We start from the raw sequence: 23,301 nt of genomic DNA on the forward strand, positions 1-23,301 counted from the left end.
GGCCCAGGCTGGGTGCTGTCTGTGATGGGTGTCCCGGCCCCAGCGCAGGCACTGTGGGTTTCACACGGTATTTTGGTCAGTGCTTACGAGAAGAGGCGCGGGGGGGGGCCCGCGGGGGGGATGCCAGTAAATGGCCTGTGAGCCTTCCCCATTCTCGAGAATAGGAAACTGTGACTTCTGCATGGGGGTTTCACTTTCTGCTCTGGAGGCGAGAGGCCAAACTGCTCTGCTTGACCACTGCTGTGGCACCGCCTGGGGATTGAGACAGGATGGGCAGAGAAAATTCATCAGTGTATTCTCTGCACGTAAAATTTTTTAATTTTTTTTTAATTTATTATTTAGTTGGTTTTTTTTTTAGGAAAGCAGGGTTGGGGAACCATGCAAACACCTTAAAGTTTGGTCTCCCACCTTCCTGTTTTGGGATGTTCAGGGCAGTGATTCTGTCTCCCTGTCTTTGAGGGTGGCACGATGCCAAAGCCACGGCAGTGACCTGCCCCAGTGCCCTGCCACCCCCTCCATCCCTGGGTCACCTCTCCTCTGTGGCAGCATCCCGAGGCACCCAAGGGTGCTGCAGTGGGGCAGTGGTCCCGAGAGTGCTGGGGGTCAGGAGGGAGGAGAGCAGGAGCTAGTAAAAATAGCCCCAGGTGCCCTCTGCCCCGGGAGCGAATCCTCACTGGGTAAACAGGAAATCTATTCTTAGGCCATTCACGAGCCGAGGGCTGAAGGCAGCTCCCTGCTCCGGGCTTGTTTTGTTCCTCACTGACACAGGGGTGACGCCGAGGTGGAAGGGCCAACACGCAGAACCTTCCAGCCCCTCGGGCTTCCCCTTGCTCACTCTTTCCTCCCGGCAGCACCCTGAGCTCCCCGGCTTTTCCAGGGCTGCTGGGGTTTCCCCTTCCCATGGGGTGATGGTGGGAGGTGAGGGCTGCTTTGGGGGGTCTCTGGAAAGCCCTGTTTGTGCTGTTTGCATCTGGGCTCAGCCCCGTGCTCAGTGGCACCCTGAGGGGCAACTGCTTTGGCAGAGCTCTGGCCCTGACATGCAGCTCCTCTCCCCCTTCCTTGACGGGATCTCATCAGTTGGATGAGATAAAACTGCCACAGCTTGTCCTTTCCTGGGATGAGCTGAGTAAACTGAGGAAGGACATTGCTCACAGCTTTTTCATGTCTCCCCAAAGCCCCCCAGAGTGGTGATAGCTGTGGTTCATCTTTACCCCCCCCAACCTTTCCCCAGGCGTTGTTCCCATTTGCTCCACTTCCCTTCCCAGTTTGCTGGGATCTGTTCAGCCCTGCCTGACAGAGATCATGGGCTACTCCAGCTCTGTGCATGAGGGCCCTGCCAGGCTCAGAAGTGACAACTTCCATCTGGATAACATTTTTGGGGAGCTGAAGAGGATGCAGAGAGGAAAATGTGTGGCTGCAGACTAAAGCACTGACTGAAATGAACAGGGGTGCTCGTTATGCTGATGATGGAGAGGGGGATCACAGCAGCACCTGTGTGGACATGATCTTGTCCCAGAGTGTTTTCCCCCAGGAAACGTGTACCTGAGGGAGGTACAAAGGTGGAAGGTGCTTCTGGGTAGGAGTGAGTGTAGGGAAAGCCTGGGATGGGCAAGAGTGAGAGCTGTCTGTGGTTGAGGGGTACCCCCACACCATGGGGCTGCAGTGTGAGGCCAGGAATGGTGACAAGCTGGAAAAGGGACATCCTGAATCCAGCACTGGGGTCCCTGGGCTGTGAGGCTGAGCTACAAGCCTGGTCCCTGACATATTTGTGACATATACGGCAATGTGGAGCCACGGAGACAGTCCCACGGGGCTCTCGGGAAAACACACGCCCAAAAACCGCTGCATGGAGTGCAGAGAGGGGTCGCAGGTGGGGCTTATCTCATCACTCGGGTCCCACAGACTCTCCCGACTCGGGGCATCCCCGAGCTGCGAAGGACGGGGCGGTGCTGCCCTCGCGTGGCCGCGGGCGGCACCGCACAGCGCCCGGCCCGGGGTCTGCGGGGCGCGGGCTCCCCAAAATCCTCTTCCCTCCACTCCCAGCTCCTCTGTCCAGCGCGGAGAGCGGGGAGGGAGGGAAAGGGGGTCCAGCTTGTCCGTGTGGTGGCAAACGTGTCCCCATCTTGCCCCTATCACGATGGAAAACCAGAACGCGGAGATGTCGGGAGTCTGCCTGAAGCCAGCAGAGAGCAGGCAGGGGAGGTGTGATCCACCCCCGGCAGCGCAGGGATGGGAATGGCCTCATTCTGCTTCATCACAGGGGTCTGCATCCTCCTCCTCCTCCTCTGGGTGTGTGATCCCTGCAGCAGAGCGGGCCATGGCCTTCATCCAACGTTGTTTCAGCTCCTCAGTGTCAGCCACGAAGGTGAACACCTGCCGGGACTGCACCAGCTGGAAGAGGTGCCGGGACTCGCTCTGGGGCATGTCCCGCACCTGGTAGCCCAGCAGGGGGATGGAGGTGTGGGCTCGGACGTCCTGCCAAGAACAGAGACAGTGATGGGAGGCAGGGGATGGGCACAGCGGGATGTCCCCTGAGAACAGAAGGATGTCCCCTGGGCACAGCGGGATGTCCCCTGGGGGTGGATTCGAGCCAAGCCTCACCTGGGGGGCTGCATAGATGTAGAGCACTAGGGGATCGTCCTGTGGGATCACGAACCAGCCCCGTGTGCTCCCCTTGCTGTTCTTGTCCAGCAGCTGCAGGGAACTGCAGAGCAAACTCCTGCTTGAAACCTCTGCAGCTCCTTTCTGCCAAAACAACCAGCAATCCCTCAGTATCCGGTGCAGATGGTAGAAAGGGCACTGAGCTGAGATAATTTCCTGGAGAATTCCCTTCCCACACTCCAGAAAACCTCCCCAAAGCAGGGGCAGGTAAAGGGCTCTCCTGGCTATGACAGCTGCTGACATCCTGTGGTGAAGGGAGCCCTGGATGCTCGGTCCCAAGGCTTGGATCACGAGAGAGGGAGATCAACACATGCACCTTCTGACTGCTGGAGGAATGACTCCCACCCCTCCTGGAGCAGGTGCAGGGCCAGGCTGGGACAGCGAGGCTGGAGACCCGGGTGGGTGGCGATGCTCAGAGGGCACGGGAAGGCCGGGCAGAGGGGCGGAGCTCACCTCCAGGATGCCTTTGTGCTTCCCCTCGCGGTCCTCGAGCACCGTGTGGCCGGTCAGGAAGATGAAACACTCCTGGCAGACGCGGTTTGGGCGGTTCCCATCGTACTGCAGCTCGGCCTTGTAGTCGGAGCAGCGAGCACACACCACCTGCAGCCACCAGGCAGGGACACTGGTGACACTGGGGCAGGGCTAGGGGACCCAGGGACAGCTCCATGAGGAGCTGAGGGGTAGGAGCAGCCTAAGCCTGTGAAACGGGTACAAGGTGTAGGAGGTGCACTCCTGGCCCAGCAGCCACCTGAGCAGGCCAGGGGGGAGGGAAAGGGGCACGGGGGTGACTCACATATCCACAGGCTCGGCAGTGGTGCCTCCGGCGGGTGATGGCATTGAAGGGCTCCTTGCAGCGCATGCACATGGTCACCAGATTGTCCCGCACCCACTGTGGGGCTCGGCGGCCCAGCTCCTCTGTCTGGGGGTGAGAGGCCATAGTCTGGGTGGAGCCAGCCCCTCTGTCCTCACCCCTTCCCCTCCTCATCCTCCCCCCAGGTCGGTTTAGCTTGGGAAACTGAGGCACAGGTAGGCAGGTGGGGCACAGGGAGAGCAGGAGGGTTACCTGCAGTGCAGGGGTGTCTGTCTCCAGTCCATGGACTGCTGTCTTAAAGGTCTCACTCCTCTTCTCCCTCCTGTCAATGGCATCTTGGAAGGCCTAGAGGGGAAGCAGAGCTGGAGGGGCACTGGGGGTGCCCTGACCCATGGCACCCAGCTGGGATGGGGGGGCTGTGCCCCCTCTCCCAGCACACGGTGGTACCTTGATCCAGGCGTTCATCTCCTCCTCAGACCTGGGGACAAAAAGGAGGTGGATGAGCTGCTGTCCCTCCTCCCCAAGTGTCTGCATGATGTCACCCTTCCCCGTACCTGGCTTGGAGCTCCAGCGTCCGCTGCTTTCCCGAGACCAGGAAGGTGTGAGGGAACTCGGTGTCCTTCAGCTCCCGCACCTGTGGGAGACCAGAGAAAGGATGCGGAGCTGAACCCACTTCCAGCACACCTTGACCTTTCTCCATAGTGTGGGGACCAGGGATGTCCCTCGGGCACAACACCTTGAGCCCTCATATCCCACATGCACAAGATTTCACTGGCTTTTCCCACGATCACAGTATCAACCCCACGCACGAAGCCACCCCTGGCTCCAGCCCCTCCCTGCCTCCCCAGGAAGTTCGGGAAGCAGCCACGCCCCAGAGCAGAGGCTTTTGGAGGAGTCAGGAGCTGGGGGAAGCGCAAAGACAAGGTGCCTGTCTGACCTTCATGCCCTCCACATCCATGCGGAGGTGGACCTGGAACTCGGCGCCCACCTGGATGACCTTGGGCACACAGTACAGCAGCATATTGTTGAACTGGGAGGGGAGAAGAGGGTGGGTTGGAGCCCAGCACCACCTGCTCTGAGCTGTGGGCTTCCCTGGGGTCCTTCACTCCCCAGGCCTAAGCTGGCCCTTGGGAAGAATCCCACCTAAACCTTGTCTGTTGCTGCCTCAGCCCCTCCCACCCTGCAAAGGTGAAGCATCTCCCAGGGCTGCCATGCCCAGGGATCAGCAGATTCCCAACCGTGTCCTGCAAAAGGTGCCCTGCACTGAGCGGGGTCAACCTCCCCCAGCTCTGAATTCATCCCCTCTGTGTCAAGGTGACCCAGCAACACCCTGGCCAGGCTGTGCTGCCCCTCTCCCCACTCCCATCTCATCTGCTCCCTCCCCTTGTCCCAGGCATCCCAGCTCCCACCAGGAACAGGTACTTCTCCGATGTGCTGTTACTGCGGGTGGAGATTTTTTGGATAGGTCCCTCCTTGATCAGCTCGTTGGAGGGATCCACGATGTCATCCTCGAGGCCCAGCCTCTGATAGACCACCCAGAGGTTCTGCAGCCGTTCCTGGGGGAGGCAGAGGGCCCTGTTTTTGTGGGGTACTGAGCAGCCTAGTCACTGCTGGGTCCCCTCCATGCCCACCTCCCAGCCAGTTGCTGAATACTGCGAGAGGTGGCACAGTTCTCTCAGCCCAGACTGATCTTCAGGAGCAGCTTCCAGCCTCGACCAGCTGGTCCCACCCCAGCTGATGCTACAGATGTGATTTCCCCTGGCTAGGGCTCCATAGCTGAACCCACAGGGCTCTTTCCCCCTTCAGGGGGACTGTGCTGTCAGTTGCAAAGCATTTCCTGGGACAGGGCCTCACCATCTCGGCAATAGCTGCATTGGAGTGCTTGGCCACCATAAAAATCATCTCCAGGGCTTCTGCAATGAGAACAGACAGGCTGGAGGTGAAACACCTGCTCTGGAGCTGTGGGAGGAAGATTCTGGCTCTGTCCCTCATGGATACACATGAGTAGCAGCTGCTGCCTTTACATGAATACAACCCAAGTGGCCCTGAAACACTGTGCAGAGTCTGGGTACAGCTGGACTGCACATGGAGGAGACTTGGAGGGACAGACAACCCTCTCCTGTATCCCTCCATCCCAGCAGGACTGGGAACTGTGTTATTCACAGGGGTCTGAAAGCTCCACCAGCTGCTACAGGTGTCTTTAGGGGATACTGTGGACACCTGACACACCATCCTTCCTCTCCCCAGCCCCTGAAAAGGCAGATTAATTCCTCTCCCTGCTAGAAAAGGATCAGACTGAGAGGTTTATCCAAGGGTATGGGGCAGCTGCTGAGTGAATCCAGATACTCTGGTGCCCATGTACAACACCAGGGGTTGTTATTTCCCTACAAACCCACCCTGCCCTCCCCACAGTGGAGACCCAGAGCCCTTACTCTCAGCATCGCCCCTGTCGGGGGACTGGGGCGGGAGTTTCCGGACATAATCCTTCAGGAGGAGCTCGTAGCGCGGGATCCTCTGCACAGGTTCCAGCATGTGGTGCTGCAGCGTCAGGTTAGCACACACCTTCCTCTTCTGGGCAGGGACAGCAGGCACGAAGAGAGGAACAGTGACCAAAGCAGCTCCCACCCTCTGCTGTTTCCCTGCTCCCAGGAGATTTTGGGAGCTCTGCTGCAATTCCCCCGCCCTGCCCTTACCTGGATGTCAGCAATGAGCTCCTGGAAGGGCGGTGATTTCTCTGACCAGGTAGTGATGAGCTCCACGGCCTTGTCAAAGTTCTTCACATACTCCCCATACATCTTGAGGAAGGGTGCAAGTTTCTGGATCACATCCCCAATGCGGGGGTTGCAGTTCCTGCAGGAGGGAACCACAGACCAGCAGCTTCCTCAGTCTGTCAGGACAGACAGTGAGGGATAAACTGAAGGACCACGGTGGAGGACTGAGGTTTCCCCTGCTGCAACCTGCTACATCCCCACACCATTTCCTGCTCTCCAGAACAGGAATGTCCCCACCCTGCAGCCAGCCTGGGCTGTTGATACCCAGGCACACTCTCAAACCACCTGAGGTATCACCCAACTTTCCATACTGTGATCTGAGTATTTTAAGGAAATGTTTTCCAGCACAAGACATTTGGAGCAAAACAGGCTGAGCTCTGGTGGGAGCCCAAACTCAGTGCTGCCCCCTCCCCTATTCTGACCAAGCCATTCAGGTGTCCTGCTCTCCCCTCCTGCAGCTCACCAATCCTCCATGCGCTTCTGCAGCTCTGGCAGGAAAAACTCAGCATGGAACTGGTAGATAGAGGAGATGTTGGAAAAGATCATTTTCACCACCTCCTCTGGGACCATCTTCCCAGTTTTGGCTTCTTTCATCAGCTCTGTATAGAACACCTGGAAGAAAGAAGGGTGAACAAAAAAGGCCAGGGAGATGCTTGAGGATCCCATTCCCTCTCTGAGACTTGTACTTCACCCAGTGAAAAGCCTGACTATGCAGGAGGGAAATCCCAGGCTCCAAGAGGAGAGGGGAATGGAAGGCTTTGCTGGGACAAGAGTGCTTCCCAGAGGTGTGGGGTGTAGAAAGGCAAAGGCCAGACCCAATCTCTGGCTGTAAAGACCTGTAGCTCACGTGTTTCTCATTTTTACAGCTTTGATCTTTTCAAAATCCCCTTGCACTAGTCCCTCCACTCCCCAGTTCACCTGGTCAAGAAGGTGGAGGCGGTTGACATAAGCCTGCTCTGTCTCCACCAGCTCCAGTGCGATTTTCTTTTCCTCTGGTTCCTGCATGGGGAGCAGGGCTCAGTCTCATGGGCAGAGATGAGACCCTGAGCCAGCCCTGCCTGAGTGTGGGCACCCATCAGCCTCTGGAGCTCACCTGGCTGCCAGGCTCCAGGCCTGGGCCCTGTGGCCTCCTCCAGTCGTCCTCACGGATTTTGTATCGCAAAGAACTGAGGCATTTGAAGCTGAGTCCACGCCGACCTTGCTGATCCTTCTCCTCCTCATTCTCTTCTGTGGTCAGGGAGCACCTCTGGCTGGCAGGGAATGTTGGAAGCTGTTGGGGCTGGCTGCCTGCCTGCTTATCCCTCTGGGCAGATGTGCTGTTCCTGCTACAAAGGATGTGATCAGCTCAGCCATTTCCCCAGCACAGCCCCCAGGCCCAGCTGAAAGCCACCAAAAGGGACAAAGCGCAGCAGCTGCCCAGCACTGACACTGCTCTGCTCAACTACAGCCCTGCAGAACAAACATCCTCAGCATCCTCCACGGGGCCAGGATCCAGCCTCGCTTCTCCCAGTGCCTCCTGCTGCTGTGCCCAGTCCCTCTCCTGTTCTAGAAAAGCAGGATCCTGCCGTTCATCCCACCCACAGCTCTGGCTTTCTGCCTGCTGCCACCACAGAGAAAAACAGGGAGAAGCTCGATAGCCAAGAGTTTTGAGCCAAGAGCAGGCCATGTGTGGGTGGTATTGCAGACAGGTTGTTTTTTGGTGGTGTTCTCTCTTCCCTTTTCTGGCAAAGACAAAGAAAGCAAGTCCAGAGCAGGCATGGGGGAGAAGCCAGGCTGTGAAGGTGACAGCAAGTGACTTGTCTGTCATCCAAGGGCTGGTCCCTGAAGGAAACTGCTTTGGGCAGAAACTGGAAAGACATCCACTGTTGGCCTGCAGACAGGAGTGGGATGGATAGGATGGGAAAGACATGAAGAAATTGGACATCCAACTGCAAAGTTGAGGATAGGAGGTGACTTGAAGGGCAGAGACTCATCTGAAGAGGATGTCTGTGAGCTCAGGAGTGCATCCACAGCCATGCACAAATCCCCTCCTGTCCAGGGTGGCTGGCAGAACCCTTCAGAGACAAAGAGGCTTTTTCCATCTCTCCTGCTGCCTCCCAAACCTGTGTCAGCCTAAAGCCATGGCTGAGTCCAAACAAGGAACTTGTCTCTTTCTATTGACACTGACTTAGACCAAACTATTGTCTGTTCCAAAATGCTCTGCTCATTCCCAGGTTCCCCAACTTCCTCTGAAAGTCCCAAGTTACTTTTACTTCCTCTAAATCAAACTCACACTCCAGGGGAAACAACAAACACACTGCAGCAGTGACATGGAGGCAGATCAAACACTGCAGTGGTTCCAACACATCACTGTGGGATGATGGGGACAACCACAAAGCCTGGGGAAAAGCAACACAGCAGAGATGCAGGAGTTCCTGGAATGAAAGGAAACCTTGTGCCTGAGCATCTTCATAAATTGCTGCAAAATTCATCTGCTCAACCACCCAGTCTCTCCAAGGCTCACTGAGAGCATCTCATAGGTACAAGAAACGGCAGGATTCCATATCTTGATCCAACAGATGGAGAAACTGAGGCACAGCCCTGACAATAACTTACCTGAAGCCTCAGAATTACTTTTACACCAGAGCCAGAGGAGATCCCCTTGCTCAGACCCCCGGACTGAGGGTCCCAGCTCACACTCCAAGGGAAGGATCTGTTTTATGAAAGGAATTATCTCTCTCCCTTAACATAATGCTTTATGCTTCCTTTCCTAGGAGCCACATCTCTGCAAACAACTGGGAAGTCTGAGGCTGGGACCCTCCCAGACACCCAGGCAGTTAGTGCCCAATGGAAACCCCTGCCTACATATTTTCAAACCATGATTCCTTTCCCCAGCAGCAGCAGCAGCAGGATGCACCAGCCAGGCTGAGTGTGAAGATGCTGAGTGTGGGGGAATGGGCTGCCACAGCCTAACCCTGAGCCAGGCAAAACCATTCAGACCCCAATGAGGTTTTGAGATTTCTGCTCATGACCCACAGTGGGAGGAAGACACTGAGGCAGTGAGTGGTGAAGAATTGCAAATCACCTTGTCAGCTTCTCCACAGGCTCCAAACCACCTCCACAGTGGGTTTCTTCCTTCCCAAACCCACTCTACATCGAGCCCTAACACACCCTCAGCACACAGAGCCCTCCTGCCTTACCAGTGCTCTTCGAACGCGGCCACCAGCTTCACCACGCTCTGCTGATTATCCACCTGTCCCTCCATGGCATGGGCTGGGAGCAGGACCTGGTGTTCAGGAGCTGCAGGGACAGGTGCTGGGGGCTGCAGCTCCTTCCTCTGTCCCTCTCTCTGCTCTGGAGTGTTTCTGGCTGCAGTTTGGGAACGAGGATTTGCATGAGGCAAAGCCCACCCGCTGCCCTCTCTGTGGTAGCAGAGCTTGTCTCTGGGTTGGCCTCAAAAGGAAAGGGAAAGAGGAAGCATGGCAGTTTGTGGGTAGGAGAAACGCTGAGAAAACGCTGGGAATCACTTTTGTTTGGGAGGGAAGGAAGTGGTGGCACAGGCAAGGCCAGAGCAGCAGCAGGCATGGTGCAGGGCAGGAGTGACCTGGGGCACCTCCCGGCTGTGCAGCCCAGGGGGGGTGGGTTGTGTCCCAACAGGGTGGGTTCAGGGGGACAGACTGGACAGTCCAGATGGCTGGAGGGGCCAGGAATGGGCTGGTGGGACCCTGGTGCCCAGCTAGGGCTGATGTGTCTGTCCCAAACACCAACAGCTGAACGGCCGTGGGGCCAACCAAGGATTGCTGCTAACAACAGACAAGGATTGTTGGTAATAACCATGAGAAAGAACAAGATGTAGCTGGAGAAGGGACCACATGGAGGTAGGGCAAGACTTTTCCAGAAAGGTCTGAAAGAGTGCACTGGGTATGAGAACTATTTGCATGGAAAGTGAGAAACCCATCCTGGAGCTTGTGTGCTGGGACCCTGGAAATCCCATCAGACAGACCAGTGCTGCAACCAGGAGTGGAGATCTCCTTTCCTTCTATTTTGAGGCTTTTTTTATTATTATTTCCTTCCTTCCTTCCTTCCTTCCTTCCTTCCTTCCTTCCTTCCTTCCTTCCTTCCTTCCTTCCTTCCTTCCTTCCTTCCTTCCTTCCTTCCTTCCTTCCTTCCTTCCTTCCTTCCTTCCTTCCTTCCTTCCTTCCTTCCTTCCTTCCTTCCTTCCTTCCTTCCTTCCTTCCTTCCTTCCTTCCTTCCTTCCTTCCTTCCTTCCTTCCTTCCTTCCTTCCTTCCTCTCTTTAACTCGTATCCTCTTTTCTCTCTCCCCTTTTTCCGAACCCCTCTGCCGTGTTCTCACAAACCCCATCAAGCACTAACAGCCAACTCTGCTAACCCCTAAAATCCTTCTCCGCTTTCCGCGGCCCCTCCGCCTCTCCCGCCGCCGCCATTGCCGCCCCTCACACCGGGCTCCCCCCGCCTCCCCGGAATGGTTCCTCCCGCCGCGGTTCCTCCCGCCGTGGTTCCTCCCGCGCCCCCCGCCCCGTGGCGCAGTGGTAGCGGCCGGCGCGCGGCTCGGTGACGCGCGAGCCATGGCGGCCATGGCGGCGCTGCCCCGGGCGCCGCTGTCGCCGCCTGGCGGGGGCGCGGAGGACGCGGCGGGGCCTGAGGGCACCGAGGGGCTGTTCGTGCTTCTGGGCGCGGGGCTCGCCGCCGCCAGCCATCCCCTGCTCTACGTCAAGCTGCTCGTGCAGGTCCGCTCGTGGGGGGAGCGCGGGGAGAGCAGGGGGACGGTGGGGTGGGAGTCCCGTGTGTAACGGGGACCGTGACTCCAGGATAACGGGAGGATTTCAGGATAATGCGCCCATGGAGGCCTCCGTGCGCTGGGGGTCATTGTGTACACGGCCCTCCCCCGTATAACGGGGCACCTACAGGATGGGGGGGCACCTATGGAAGGGATAGTCAGTGTATGGAACGGGTCCCAGTGGATAATGGGGGATCGGGAGCCCAGCAGGACGGGAGGAGGTGGATTTCTGCATGGTGCCCCTATGGAAACCCCCGTGTGCTCGGGTTAGATGTACAGTATGCACAGCCCCCCGTGACAGTGGGACCCCCTGTGCAATGGGGGCATCGACAGAATGGGGGTCACCTATAGAATGGGGAGCTCCAGAATGTAACGGGATGGGGTCCCTGTGTGTGATGGGGGATTGGGACCCCAGTGGAAGTGGATTCCTGTGGAGGCTCCATGCACTGGGGGGTCACTGTATATACACCCCCCCCCCCCCATTGTACCAGGACCCCCTGAGCACCTGTAGAATGAGGGACATCTGGGTAATGGAGTCCCTCATGTGTAAGGGGATGGAGTCCCCTGTACACTGGCAGACCCTATATAAAAATGGGGTCCTATATAATAGGAGGGTGAAGATGCCTTCTACAGCAAGGGTGGCCTATATAGGGCATAGGGGACACCATATAATGGAGGAGTGAGGCCCTCTGTACAGTGGGGGCTCCTTTGTAGTGGGGCATTGGGACCCCTCCTATGACAGGGAATGGGGACGCCCAGTAATCTTGGAACCCCTATAAAATTATCCATCTGCCATAGGGCCTTCCATATAAGGAGAGATATGAAACTCCAAGACCCTCTCAGTAACAGAGACCTCCTAAAGTGGGAGGGTGGAGGACCCCCTGCAACCCAGGGACCCCATAAAACAGAAAGAAGTGCCTGAGAGTGTTGGGGGGGATGCTGGGATCAATCCTGTTCATCCCAGGGACTTTGGGAACACCAGAAGAGAGACCTGCTCACGAGGTTTCTCTCTCAGGTTGGGCATGAGCCACTACCTCCAACCATTGGAAGAAATGTACTGGGAAGGAAGGTCCTGTATCTGCCCGGCTTCTTCACCTACGGTGAGTGACTGACCCTCCCTGCCAGCACAAGGTCCTGCCCTCGGGGGATCAGGGCTGGGAGCTGCCAGGCAGACTGAGCTGACCCCCAGCAGCATTCCCACATCCCCTTGGGATCATCCCAAGGCTGCAGTGAGGCATAAACCACAACTCCTTGCAAGGCTGTCAGATTTATGTGCCTGTTGCTGGGGACAGGGGGGTGGTGGCCACTGTGTCGGTGCTGCATTGTGTTTCATGGCACATTGCTCTGGGTTTGCCCTGTGGTGGAGGGGTCTGGGGGCTTTCAAGTGGTGTAGGCTTGTTGCAGGAGGATTTGTGTGTTTTGGAGATTGCAAAATACTTCCTTCTCCTCCAAACCAGCCCTGGAATAACCTTCCCCCTGCCCTGCTCATATGTGTTGTAGATGGAGCCCTAAAGGGACAGAAATACCAAGAAAAGGGCAGGTAATATATTTAGAAGGAAAAAAAGTAGTATTTTCCTATTTTTGTGGGTGGAGCAGCATGGAAGAGGTGGGTGAATACTTTGTGACCTGCTGTCACAGCAGGTTTGCTGTGGGGAAGGGGAATGTATTGTCCTGACAGCCCAACTGGGCCAATCCCAAAATGAGCTAGTGGTATCCATGGAGTGGAACCAGCACAGGAGCAGGATGAGAGCACTGGAAGCCCATCCTGGGACACCCAGGGCTGGAAATGCTCCAGTGCTGTCTTTTGGAAGATGCAATTTCCAAACAGATGGGCAATGTTGGGTGATGGAGAGGTGCAGAGCCTCCCTGGATTTGTTTGGACAGCACAGGACAGGGGCCAGGAGCAATCAGTAGCCACCACACATAGTGGGTTCTATCCCACCTCGTTACATGTGGGAGAAATGGGATCTCTGGGGTTTTTTTTTGCAACTGGAGACCTGAGGAAGTTTGCCTGGGGGAAGGTGGTGGGGCAGGAACTGAACATGGGTTTGTGAGATCCATATGAACCCTGAGTCAGACCTTCCTGGGGTGGAGGCAGGAGGTGACAGCACCGAGCACATGGCATGATCCCCCCTGCCTGGTTCAGTCCAAACTACCTTGGAGCTCTTTCAGGTGAGCAAAACATCAAAAGACAAAAAGTAGTCCAAAATATTGGAGCTGTCCTTCCAGATTAGGCAGATGACAGAGAGTAAGAGTTCTTGTCCTCCAGTATGAAGTTTATTTAGGACTGTTACAATAAAACACTTCCTGTGGGGCCATGGAGTGGCTGCTGTGCTGAGCTGAGCCTGACATGTTTTTGGCTGAACCTTGGGGCAGTTTGGGGTGCTCTCCATGCATTGTCCCCTTCCCAACTGACAGCAGCCTGGTGTTGTCCCACCCAGCCAGACACATTGTGGAAGTGGATGGGAAAAGAGGCCTCTTCCGTGGCCTGACTCCTCGCCTCATCTCAAGCACTTTATCAACCATCACCAGGGGGAGTGTGAAGAAGGTAAAGGTCGGCTTCTCTCTCCATTAATCACCTGCAGGGTCACTGCTACTGCAGCAAGTGCCTGCAGCCAGCCAGGGCTGCACAGGAGGACTGATGCACCCATCCCTCTCCATCTCCTAAGTGAATAGTCCTCCAGTGCCCTTATCCCCAAAGAATTTTTTTATTTATAAACCATTTTAATTTAACTTGGCATCCCCTTGCCTTGTATCCTCTGTCAGCAGTTTTGTGACTCCTCTATTCCTCTATTTTACTTTCCATCCTTTCTTCTCCTGTGTTCCTTGTTGCCTGTTTGTCTTGTCCAAGTGGCTTTTTGTGGTTTCCTCCTGTCCTCAGGCATTGTGGGTCAGCATCTCCATCTGTTCTGACCAGGTTTCTTCCCTCTCCACTCAGGCTTTTCCACTGGAGGACATGGAGCATGTGTCTAACAAGGATGATATGAAAACTTCGCTTAGGAAAGTGGTCAGAGAGGTGAGAAGTGGATATTGTCCATTAATAAGTGGTTGGAGAGGTCCCTGGGGATGTGGGTGAGGTTACTTGGAGAGAAACTGGGGTAAGAAGTTGGTGGTGTTCAGTGGCCATTCTGTGTCCATCCATGAAATAATTCACATCTCAATTCACATCTCAATTCACATCTCAAAAGAGGGACCCAAAATGGGTTTCCCCACACTGAGGGAAAGGCCTGGGCTGTGCAGGAGGAGCAGCACAGCTTTTCTCACAGGTGTTTTCTCCTCCCCTGGCAGACATCCCATGAGATGATGATGCAGTGTGTGTCCCGGGTTGTCTCACACCCGCTGCACGGTGAGTCCTGTCCCCTTGGCTGGCAGCCCCTCCAGACTGGGGATCACCCCAAACCCTGCTTACTCAGGGGCATGATACTTCTGATACTTCCCCATCATATGAGGCTGATGCTGGGGTCTGCCTTCAGGCACTAACACAGCTGAGCAACAAGTTTCTCTCTTCCCACTCATCCAGGACCTGGTCCTAGAAATCCCAATTGGGTTAGGGCCAGTAGCACCCTTCCAGTGCCTAAAGGGGCTCCAAGAGAGCTGGAGAGGGACTTTGGATGAGGAAATGGAGAGTCAGGACACAGGGAATGGCTTCCCACTGCCAGAGAGCTGGGTTAGATGGGATATTGGGAAGAAATCCTTCCTTGTGAGGGTGGTGATGCCCCAACACAGGTTGCTCAGAGAAGCTGTGGCTGCTCCATCCCTGGAAGTGTTTAAGGCCAGGTTGGAGCAGGCTGGGAGAGTGGAAGGTGTCCCTGCCCATGCCAGGGGGTTTGGAAAAAGATGATCTATCAGGTCCCTTCCAACCCAAACTTCTGTGATCCTCTGAAATCCTTCCCACCACTTACAGGCTCAGGAAAGGCCCCAGTTTCTAATGAGTCTTGCAGTGCTGATGACCACACTGAGAGGAGCTGGAGATGCTGTGAGTTGAGGGAGAGCAGAAGAGTCATGTTTCATTTTATTTCACATCCATTACAACCTAAACTGGATTTGTTTCTGTATCAGCCCTGTGTTTCTTTCCTCCCAGTGATCTCCATGCGCTGCATGGTCCAGTTCGTAGGCCGGGAAGTCAAATACAGGTGAGTGGCTGCAGCTTGGAAGGGTCTGGGGTCAGGGGTGCTAGGTGCTCCTGTGCCATGGGGAATAAGGTTATCCAAGAGGCTTGAGAGACTGAAAAGTGAATCTGTGGTTAGAGGGTGGGTGACTGGGGCTTGAAGGAATATGGGGAAGGCTGGACTGCCTCTGTTCCACCTTTGCCCGTGGGGGTTTGGGGCTGTACCAGCCCTTGCTGATCACACAGTGATCCTGCCTCTTTCCTTTGGCTATTAATGGAAGGCAGTAGGGAGGCAGAGTGGATAACACAGAGCTTTGCTGCAGACCTGCTTAGTCTGTAAAATTTTTCCAAGCCTTTTGCCATACCAGCTGCCTCTCTACAGGGCAGAACTGCCTGTGGAGCGACGTGGAGGCACGGTAGACAGGATTGCAGGCAGCCCATGACAAGCAGCTCGAGTTCCCAAAGGCAGAACAGGATTCTTGGGCTTAGAATCAGCCAAATCAAACCATATCACACAACATCTGTACCCACTCACAAAGCCTCACAGAGCTGTTGTACCTTCAGCATTGAACAGTTGTGTGCAGGTTGGGTGTTCTCTCAGGTGTCACTGCAGACTGGCAGAGTACAGACATGACCTTCCTTCCCTCAGACTCGCCTGGTCTGAGGAGAATAAGCAGAACAAGCTGCCTTCTGCTGGAATGATGGCTGGGGAGGCACTGCCATGGCTGAGGGCTGCAGGATGCGTGTGAAGTTGCACAGGACAGAGGTGGAACAACTCTGCACACTCACAGCTCTTTTCCTTTCTTGGCAGCGGTGTGTTCAGTGCCATTGGCAGGATATTTAAGGAAGAAGGGATCCTGGGATTCTTTGTGTACGTGAGTTGTTGTTTAAATACTTTCTCCCATAGCCTGAAGGCACTGATGGCTCTCCTGGCAGCTCTGCCAACCCCAGCTGGAGTCACACTGAGCTGAAACCTTGTCTGACCAAGGAACTCCCACATCACTCCCTGGATTAAATCTGTGTCTTTGACAGCACTCCAGTTTGACCATTAAGTTTGCCCCAGATCTTATCTTCAGTCAAACCTTCAGAACCCAGAGGAAGCTGTATTTTTCCATATCTTTCTTTTTCACTTGGTACTTCTTTGTGTTTCAGTGTAGGGCCATTTAAAGCATTTGTTTGTGCAACAGGCACCAAGATCAAGTGCAACAATAAGATCCCTCATTGAAATGAAAGCCAGGGCCTTGATAAGCAGCATATTCCTCTGCAGAGCACCGTGGGTACTTGCAATGAGCAGGTTTATCTGTGTGCTTGGAGTGTGGTGGTGCCTGGACCAGGAGGAGCTGAAAGGTGTTTCCAGCTGCTTACAGAGCATAGCAAATTGGTGCATCACAGAAATGGAAGTTTAGTGGACACCTTTTTGCTTGAACCCTCAATTAATGTTTCCTGCCTTCCTTTTTGACATCTATATAAAAGCAGAACCACCTGCTGTCTCTGCTCATGGTGGGGAGATAACTCTATTATGGCAATAATAGTAGAGGCAGCTCTGGAATTTCAGTAGGGGTTTTCAGGATGCCTTTGTCTCTGCAGTCACAAAATATAGGCCTCAGATGAAACCTGAATGCTTCAGGAAGAGAGAGGCAATCACAGGGGGTCTCAACCTGTCCTTCCCCAAGGGGAAATGACCAGGGGTCTGCAGAGACGCCACCCACTGAGTGTCACTGCTTCCTCCTTTGGCAGCCCACAGTGTCTCAGCTGAGCTGTGCAGCTCCAAATCTGCTCCACTCCAATCCTCTGGAATGGTCCCTGTGAGTGGGGCATGGCTGGAGCAGGCTGCTCACAACCCTCCACCTCCCAGGGAAGTGATCTGAAAGAAGCCACCACATTCCCTTCCATCCACATAAAATAAACACTGCTGGTAGCCTGATGAAACGTAATAATTCACAGGAAGGGCTTTAACACAACCCAAATTGTCTCAGGAGGGCTCTGAAGTTCTACATGCCCTGTAACCCTGTTAGGAAATCCCACTGCTGTGAGGAGAGCATAATCTGCATCTGAAGGACCAAACTGGTGGTTTTCTCCTCAGCCCTCCTGGTGCAATCCCAGCACATCCACTGCCCTAAAATCATGGCAGTGCACTTGGTTCTCATGGCCCTATAACCACCCCCAGCAATAACAGTGGCACACACTCTCTTAGTAAAGACTTTTCAAGGATAGATTTATCTCTCTTTCCCTCATATCTGCAGCAGGCTCCTGCCAGCCCAGGAAGGTGTTCCCTGAGCTCCAGAGCAGCTGGGCATAGTCAGCTCAAGGATGGCTTGTCCCAGGTCCCTTGCACTGGGGTTTCTGTTGTTGGGTCACATCACTGTACATCATTCAGGCTTCCTCCTCTGCCTGCTGCTGTTCCAGCTTTTCATCATCTTCCAAAAATATTCCCAGTTCAGATCTTTGACATCTCAGCAGGTGTGAGAATTGCAGCACTCACTTTTCTATGTCAGTAGTAAAAGCAGCACTGGAATTCCAGGAGGGGTTTTCAGGCCTGATGCCTTTGGCTTGTTGGCTTTTTTTAGTTCCTTTTTGCAGCACTCAGACCCCTGGTTTCCAGTCATCCAGCTCAGGGCCAGCAGCTGTCATTACTTTGGAGGGGAGAGAGGGATGGGATCCTTACTGGAAATGGAATAAACAGTCTGACTCCCTATCAACAGTTGGGTGAGGTTTTCCTTATGGGGCTGCCCTGGCCCTTTGCTTCTGGACTTTATTAGGTCCTGCTGTATTTGCAGCAGCTCAGGAGCTTCAGACTTAACTTTGAGTTAGAGAAAGGATGGTTTCTACAAAGGCTGAAAGCCAAACACAAAGCAGAACATCTCTTTGGGGCCAGAGAGCTTTGATTTCTTTGTCCTGTCTGCTGCTCGCATGTATCACATCTTTGAAGCCAGTGAATCTTCTGTTGAAGGTTTCTGCTGTGCCTGGCCCCTGAGACCTCAGCTACATCCCCAGGGCTGCTGGGGCCTTAACAATGCACAAGTTGTTCCCAAAAACGGTCCCAGTTGGTACTCTGCTGCTGCAGCAACCACAGCAGGAAACAAACTGGTCCCTTGCTCTGAGGAGGCAGCATCATGTTTGGGAAGAAACAAAGGACTCAGATTAATGTGCTTGGAGGTGACTCTTTCCAGCTCAGCAAACAATTGTGTGGCTCTTGGCAGGCTCCTTTTCAGAACTGACCACATCTGCCAGTGAAGCACAGATTTGATGCACACCTGGATCCCCTGCAAAAGCAGGAAACCCTGCACTGGTGCAGCAGATGCTGCAGAAGCACCAACAAACTGGAGAAACCCCCTGGAACATTTTGTTAAAGTTTTAGTGCCATTATCTGCAAAAGCTAGCGGTGCTGGTGCTGCTGGTGCTGCAGTGTGTCAGTGGGAGGCATTAACCCAAGAAATGTGCTCCTGGGGGTAACAGGGACTGGGAAAAATCAGAGAGAACTCAGTGTTCCCCCAGTTACCCCCACTTCTCAGCGGAGCAGGTTGTGCAAGAACAACCCCTCTCATTCTGATTTCTAAATGAAGGGAGATTCCACAAAGAGATGAACTTATTTGGCATCCAAAAGAACATCTTCAGAAATGGGAACTGCTTCATCTGTGTCTCGCTTGGATTTCTCAGCAGGAATTGGGCCAGGAAGGGATTTGGGATAGAACATGGGGACTTGAGTCATGCCCAAAAGACAGATCCCAAAAACTTTCCAGCCAGAGCAGCACGTGTAGTACTAAGTTTGAAGGCTGAGAGAGCTCTTCCCTGAAATCTCCCTTTTCAGTTCTTCCCAAAGTAAAAATTTCATTTTTGGAAGAGTGGAGCTGGTGGAGGGAAGGAGGGCTGGGCACCTCAGGAGGTGGCACTGGGACCCTCCTGCACCTCACAGCCCTCCTTTTGCCCTTGCAGTGGGTTAGTCCCTCACATCCTGGGGGATGTCATCTTCCTCTGGTGCTGCAACCTCCTGGCTCACTTCATCAACACCTACGCAGTGGACGACAATGTGAGTGGAAGTGCCTGAGGGAGGGCTTGGGGTCTGCGCCAAGTACCTGCAGTGGAAAGGAGTTACTGGGGTGCAGGGGATGATTTAATACAGACCCCGGGCTTGGGGGTCCCTGTGAGAGTGCTGGAGGCGCTGTGTCTGCTCAGGGCTGTGCTTCGCCTGTGCTTTGGGGGATCGCAGTTGACAGCAGATGCCTTCCTGGACTCTCAGTTGGAATGCAGCTGCTCTCCGTTGCTTTCTGCCTCCTCCCATGCCCCTTGTCCCTCTCATCAGGCTCCGGGAGTGTCACATAATGACAGTGTCAGCCTGGTGTCATCCCCCTGCTCCACAACACCTTTGGTTTCTCTCTGCAGTTCAGCCAGGCGTCGGTGATCCGGAGCTACACCAAGTTCGTGATGGGGGTACGTAGGCAGCTGCCGTGTCCTTTGCTCTCCTCCTGCCACCTCTGGGCTGGGAGCTTGTGCTCTGGGGGCACAGGCTGGTCTGTACTTGACATCCCTTATCCAAGGATAACTCTGCTAACATGCAAAAGCTGGAAATAGCGTTTTTGACACGGGGAGGGTTAGAGAGGCTGCTTTTCTGTGCTTTCAGATCGCTGTGAGCATGCTGACGTACCCGTTCCTTCTCGTGGGAGATCTCATGGCAGTGAACAACTGTGGGTATGTCCTTCACACTGAGATCTAAAGCTTTCCCTTCCTTTCTTGCAGCCCCTTGTTGTCTGAATGGGCTGCTAACGACCGTAAAGCTTTCCTACAGCCCCGTAAACTCTGTGGCACCTCGCAGAGCTGGCTCGTTTCCTCTCCCAGGTTGCTTATAATTTTAGATCAGAGGGCACAGACACGAGCAGCAGAAAAGCTCAGGTGGTGAGAAATCGGGAGAGCTGTGGTGGTGTGGTCCGATCTGAGCTAAGCTGGAGGCACAGGGATCAAAGGGACTGTGCTGGCTCCAGGGAGCAGCACGAGGGAAGCAGAGCTCTTACTGCAGTAATGGGAGCAGACAGGAGCAGGACCAAGCTTCCCTGTTGCACTGCTGCAAGTCTTCTGCATTTGTGCTCATGGGAACGGGATGGGATCCAAGTCTGGTATAGTGTTTTCTGAGTATCTGCTGGCTTTTGAAGGTGTAGATACGGTCCTGGACTTTACACGTCTCCAGGTAACGCTCCTTGTTTGTGCACTCCAGGGGTAATTAAATTACAGATCTGCTGCATTGTAAATAACGAGCTGTCACTTGGCTGCCAGCCTGGTGTGGACACTGTCCCCGTGTCCTCATTCACACTTCCTGCTGTTCTTCTGTTACCTGTGTGGGTAAGGTGACACATCCACCTCAGCTATTCCCTGTTGCGTGCAGGTTGCGTGCAGGCCTCCCTCCCTATGCTCCTGTCTTTGCATCCTGGATCCACTGCTGGAGGCACCTCAGTGCTCAGGTGAGGGAGCAGGGCACACGCTGGGCTTTGGGCTCCCTCTGCTCCTTCCCCAAGTCTCCAGCATTCCCCAAAAGTGCCTGTGCTGCATCCTTGCTGTGCTCTGTAGCCTGCTTCTATCCCTCTAGTTCTGGCACTGGTACCAGCATGGCAGTGCTGCCCTGCCCATTGCACACCCCGAGCTTGCAGCCTGTGAGCTTCTGGCTTGTGCACTGTCTGTGCCCCTCTGCATCTGTCATTCCTGGGGGAAATGCCCAGCTCCAGCACCCACAGGGCTGGAACCCCACTTTCTCCTGCAGTGCAGCCCAGGGTGCCCAGGCCTTGCAGCCCTGCCATGGGCATGGGGTTGAGTCCTGCTAAAACAGCTGCAGTTCCTGGCCAGGTGTCAGGCTGCCCTGACCCCAGGCTCTCCTCCTCAGGGGCAGCTGTTCCGTGGCTCCAGCCTGCTGTTCCGCAGGGCGCCCGTCCCAGCCGCCTCCTTCCCCATCGACTGACGCCTCGGCAGGGAGAGCTCATCAACTCGGACTCCTCAAGAAACCCCAAGCTTGTTTCGATATCTGTATATTTCTATTTTCTGATCCAAAGTCCATGGTGCCAGAACTGACACCTCCTCTCCAGCAAGGCCAGCAACAGACTTCTGGACATCTGTCTTCAGGCTCCAGCTGGACCAAAGCTCCATCCTCATGGCTGTCTCGACTGGAATGTGTAGCAGAGAGAGCAGAAAGGCCTTGTCCCTTTGGTCCAGGCTGTATTCCTGGAGTTGCTGGGGAAGTCCAGGAATACAGAAAATGGCCAGGTACTAAAGGAGGCAGCCTTGAGTTGCAGGGACAAAAGACTGCTTTGTTCTGCCTGAGCTGGGAAGCAGCAGGAGATCCAAGGTCACCTCCCTGGGAAAGTTATGCCAGGTGACAGCCTCCTGCCTCATCCTTTCTGGAGAGAGCACCTTTGCCTGGCGGGTAGCTCATCCTGGGAAAGATCAACCTGGCATCCATATTGAAGGTTTGAGGGTGCCTGAACACCCAGGAGCATCCCACCTCTAATGGGCATGAAGAGGAAATTATAGGATCAAAACAGGGAAGGGAAGCAGAATCCCACTGCAAAGAGCAGCAGAGTCCCGATGAGACAGGTCCAGCCCAGCTCAGGGCAGCGATGGGATGTGGACACAGAGAGAGCCCTTGAGAAGGGACATTCGCTGCCAGTGGTGCTGCCTGGGGCAGGATTTCACTTGTGGAATGGGCTGTGTTTAGGATACGCCCAGCTGAGCTGTGGGCTGGGCAGGCAGCCTGCACACGCTCTCGGGGAGGCGGGTGCTGGGTTGGACTGGTCTGGCTGCACCAAGGGGCATCTCCCAGGCAGCAGCAGCACCACGAGCCCTGCTGGGCTCCGGCTCCCGTTGCTGATGAAACGGAGCCGTCAGGATCTGAGAGCTGCACACAAAGGGCTCTCCTGCAGCAGGGGCAGCCATCCAGGGCTGTCTGCAATAAAGGGATACACCTTGAGCTGGCCAAAGGCTGGCGAGGCATCAGGGTCAAAGGCTCCTGGTGCTCAGTGGAGCACTGCTGGCTCTGTGTGTAGCAGAGCTCACCAGTGGCACCAGGGCAGGATTGATGCTCAGCTCTCCAGACAAGAGTTTCTTTGCACCAGTCTGTGCTGTGATGGCAGCCAGGCAGATTTCCCCCATTTCAGTTCCCCACGAAGCAGTCTTTTGCACAGAGGTGAGGCTGCACTCCCTGGGAAGAGGTTTAGCATTCCTTGAGCAGGTTCCCATGTGCTGCAGCAGCAGCTGGGGTCACATCTCATCCTGGTCCTCTGGGGACCTGCCATCACACGGGGTTTTTCTCCATCAGGCAGGGTCGATGCACACCCCCAGGCAGGGCTTGCAGGACAGTGGTGGTACGTGCTGGGACTGGCAGCCCCCACCCAGCTCCCTTCGGTGTCGTGAAGTCAGTCCTGTCTGTCCTCCCTCGCTCCCAGTTTGTGTTACAGTTAAATAATGCATGGACCTGTTCCCTAACACCAGAGATGATTTCAAACAGGATTTAATTATGCTCCAAAATACAGTTATAAAACAACTATTGGGTGTTTACTTTTTTTTTTTCTTTTTTTTTTGGGGGGGTATGGGGTGTGGGTGGTTTTTTTTCCTGCATAATGTGCTCCATCAGGGAAGGTTTCAGTTTAAGACAGGCACTTCCTTTGGTCTTTTCTCCAAATTGGGGGCTGTAACAGTTGTTTAAAACTCAGATTCCCTCCTGATTTTCCTCACCTCCACAGAAGGTGGGCATATTTAGGCTGAGCAAACTGCAGTGGGTGCACCTGGAGTGAGGGTGGAGGCAGCAGAGGGCTTGGATGCTTGAAACAGTGTATGAAGAATTGGGTTTTTGAAGTTAAAATTGACCCTGAGGTCTTCTGGAAGGGGTGATGGAGACCTTTTGCTGCTGTCAGGCCCGTCAGGTGGGCTCAGCCATTCCATCTTCCCCCTCACAGCTCCATCCTTCCCCTCTGGCCCTTTATCACCTTGTTTTATGACTTGCTCCAACACAGGGCATTGCATCTGCCAGGTCACATAGCACCTGCTCAGGAAACATGTACCTTTAGCCTCCAAATTAAAGCCACCTTCTGCTGCTCACATGCCTGTCAAACCTCCTGCAGCCTCTACATAGCCTGACTGCAGCCACTGCAGGGAAAAGTGCCATTTCCTGTCCTTTGAGGAATTTACCTAAGGGATT

At 54.7% G+C, this 23,301-nt stretch overlaps 2 protein-coding genes across 6 annotated transcripts; one reads left to right on the plus strand and one right to left on the minus strand.

Moving 5' to 3' along the window:
- Positions 1-1,838: 1,838 nt before the first annotated feature.
- FGD2 (FYVE, RhoGEF and PH domain containing 2) lies at positions 1,839-10,667 on the minus strand. 2 transcript variants are annotated; one of them, XM_058855722.1, is made up of 17 exons: positions 10,613-10,667; positions 9,423-9,591; positions 7,337-7,565; positions 7,162-7,242; positions 6,707-6,855; positions 6,166-6,322; positions 5,905-6,043; positions 5,327-5,385; positions 4,882-5,028; positions 4,410-4,502; positions 4,027-4,106; positions 3,920-3,950; positions 3,725-3,817; positions 3,455-3,580; positions 3,115-3,261; positions 2,602-2,745; positions 1,839-2,475 (listed from the first exon to the last, which is right to left on the minus strand). In XM_058855722.1, exons 1-17 carry the CDS (start codon positions 10,665-10,667, stop codon positions 2,242-2,244), a joined length of 2,133 nt encoding a protein of 710 aa, XP_058711705.1. In that variant the 3' UTR covers positions 1,839-2,241. The 2 variants fall into 2 exon arrangements, with proteins under 2 accessions (XP_058711705.1, XP_058711704.1); XM_058855721.1 differs by having other exon boundaries at positions 7,337-7,568.
- MTCH1 (mitochondrial carrier 1) lies at positions 10,661-22,648 on the plus strand. 4 transcript variants are annotated; one of them, XM_058855723.1, is made up of 13 exons: positions 10,661-10,970; positions 12,036-12,120; positions 13,462-13,568; positions 13,959-14,036; positions 14,309-14,366; positions 14,925-14,996; positions 15,102-15,153; positions 15,940-16,003; positions 19,062-19,155; positions 19,509-19,556; positions 19,747-19,814; positions 20,503-20,578; positions 20,995-22,648. In XM_058855723.1, exons 1-13 carry the CDS (start codon positions 10,809-10,811, stop codon positions 21,177-21,179), a joined length of 1,149 nt encoding a protein of 382 aa, XP_058711706.1. In that variant the 5' UTR covers positions 10,661-10,808; the 3' UTR covers positions 21,180-22,648. The 4 variants fall into 4 exon arrangements, with proteins under 4 accessions (XP_058711706.1, XP_058711708.1, XP_058711707.1 ...); XM_058855725.1 differs by having other exon boundaries at positions 15,940-15,999; XM_058855724.1 differs by lacking the exon at positions 14,925-14,996.
- Positions 22,649-23,301: the final 653 nt, after the last annotated feature.

This window comes from Poecile atricapillus, chromosome 23, assembly GCF_030490865.1.
Source record: "Poecile atricapillus isolate bPoeAtr1 chromosome 23, bPoeAtr1.hap1, whole genome shotgun sequence".
Classification (NCBI taxonomy): Eukaryota; Metazoa; Chordata; class Aves; order Passeriformes; family Paridae; genus Poecile; species Poecile atricapillus.

Excerpts from the sequence above, each read along its gene's own strand:
- FGD2 (XM_058855721.1), bottom strand. The coding sequence starts at position 10,667 with ATGGCGGCGGCGGGAGAGGCGGAGGGGCCGCGGAAAGCGGAGAAGGAT. Across the intron at positions 6,856-7,161 it reads GCCTCCACCTTCTTGACCAG|GTGTTCTATACAGAGCTGAT; the intron begins GTGAACTGGGGA and ends TCTTTCTTCCAG. Across the intron at positions 2,476-2,601 it reads ACATCTATGCAGCCCCCCAG|GACGTCCGAGCCCACACCTC; the intron begins GTGAGGCTTGGC and ends TGTTCTTGGCAG.
- MTCH1 (XM_058855723.1), top strand. The coding sequence starts at position 10,809 with ATGGCGGCCATGGCGGCGCTGCCCCGGGCGCCGCTGTCGCCGCCTGGC. Across the intron at positions 16,004-19,061 it reads TCCTGGGATTCTTTGTGTAC|TGGGTTAGTCCCTCACATCC; the intron begins GTGAGTTGTTGT and ends TTGCCCTTGCAG. Across the intron at positions 19,156-19,508 it reads CCTACGCAGTGGACGACAAT|TTCAGCCAGGCGTCGGTGAT; the intron begins GTGAGTGGAAGT and ends TTCTCTCTGCAG.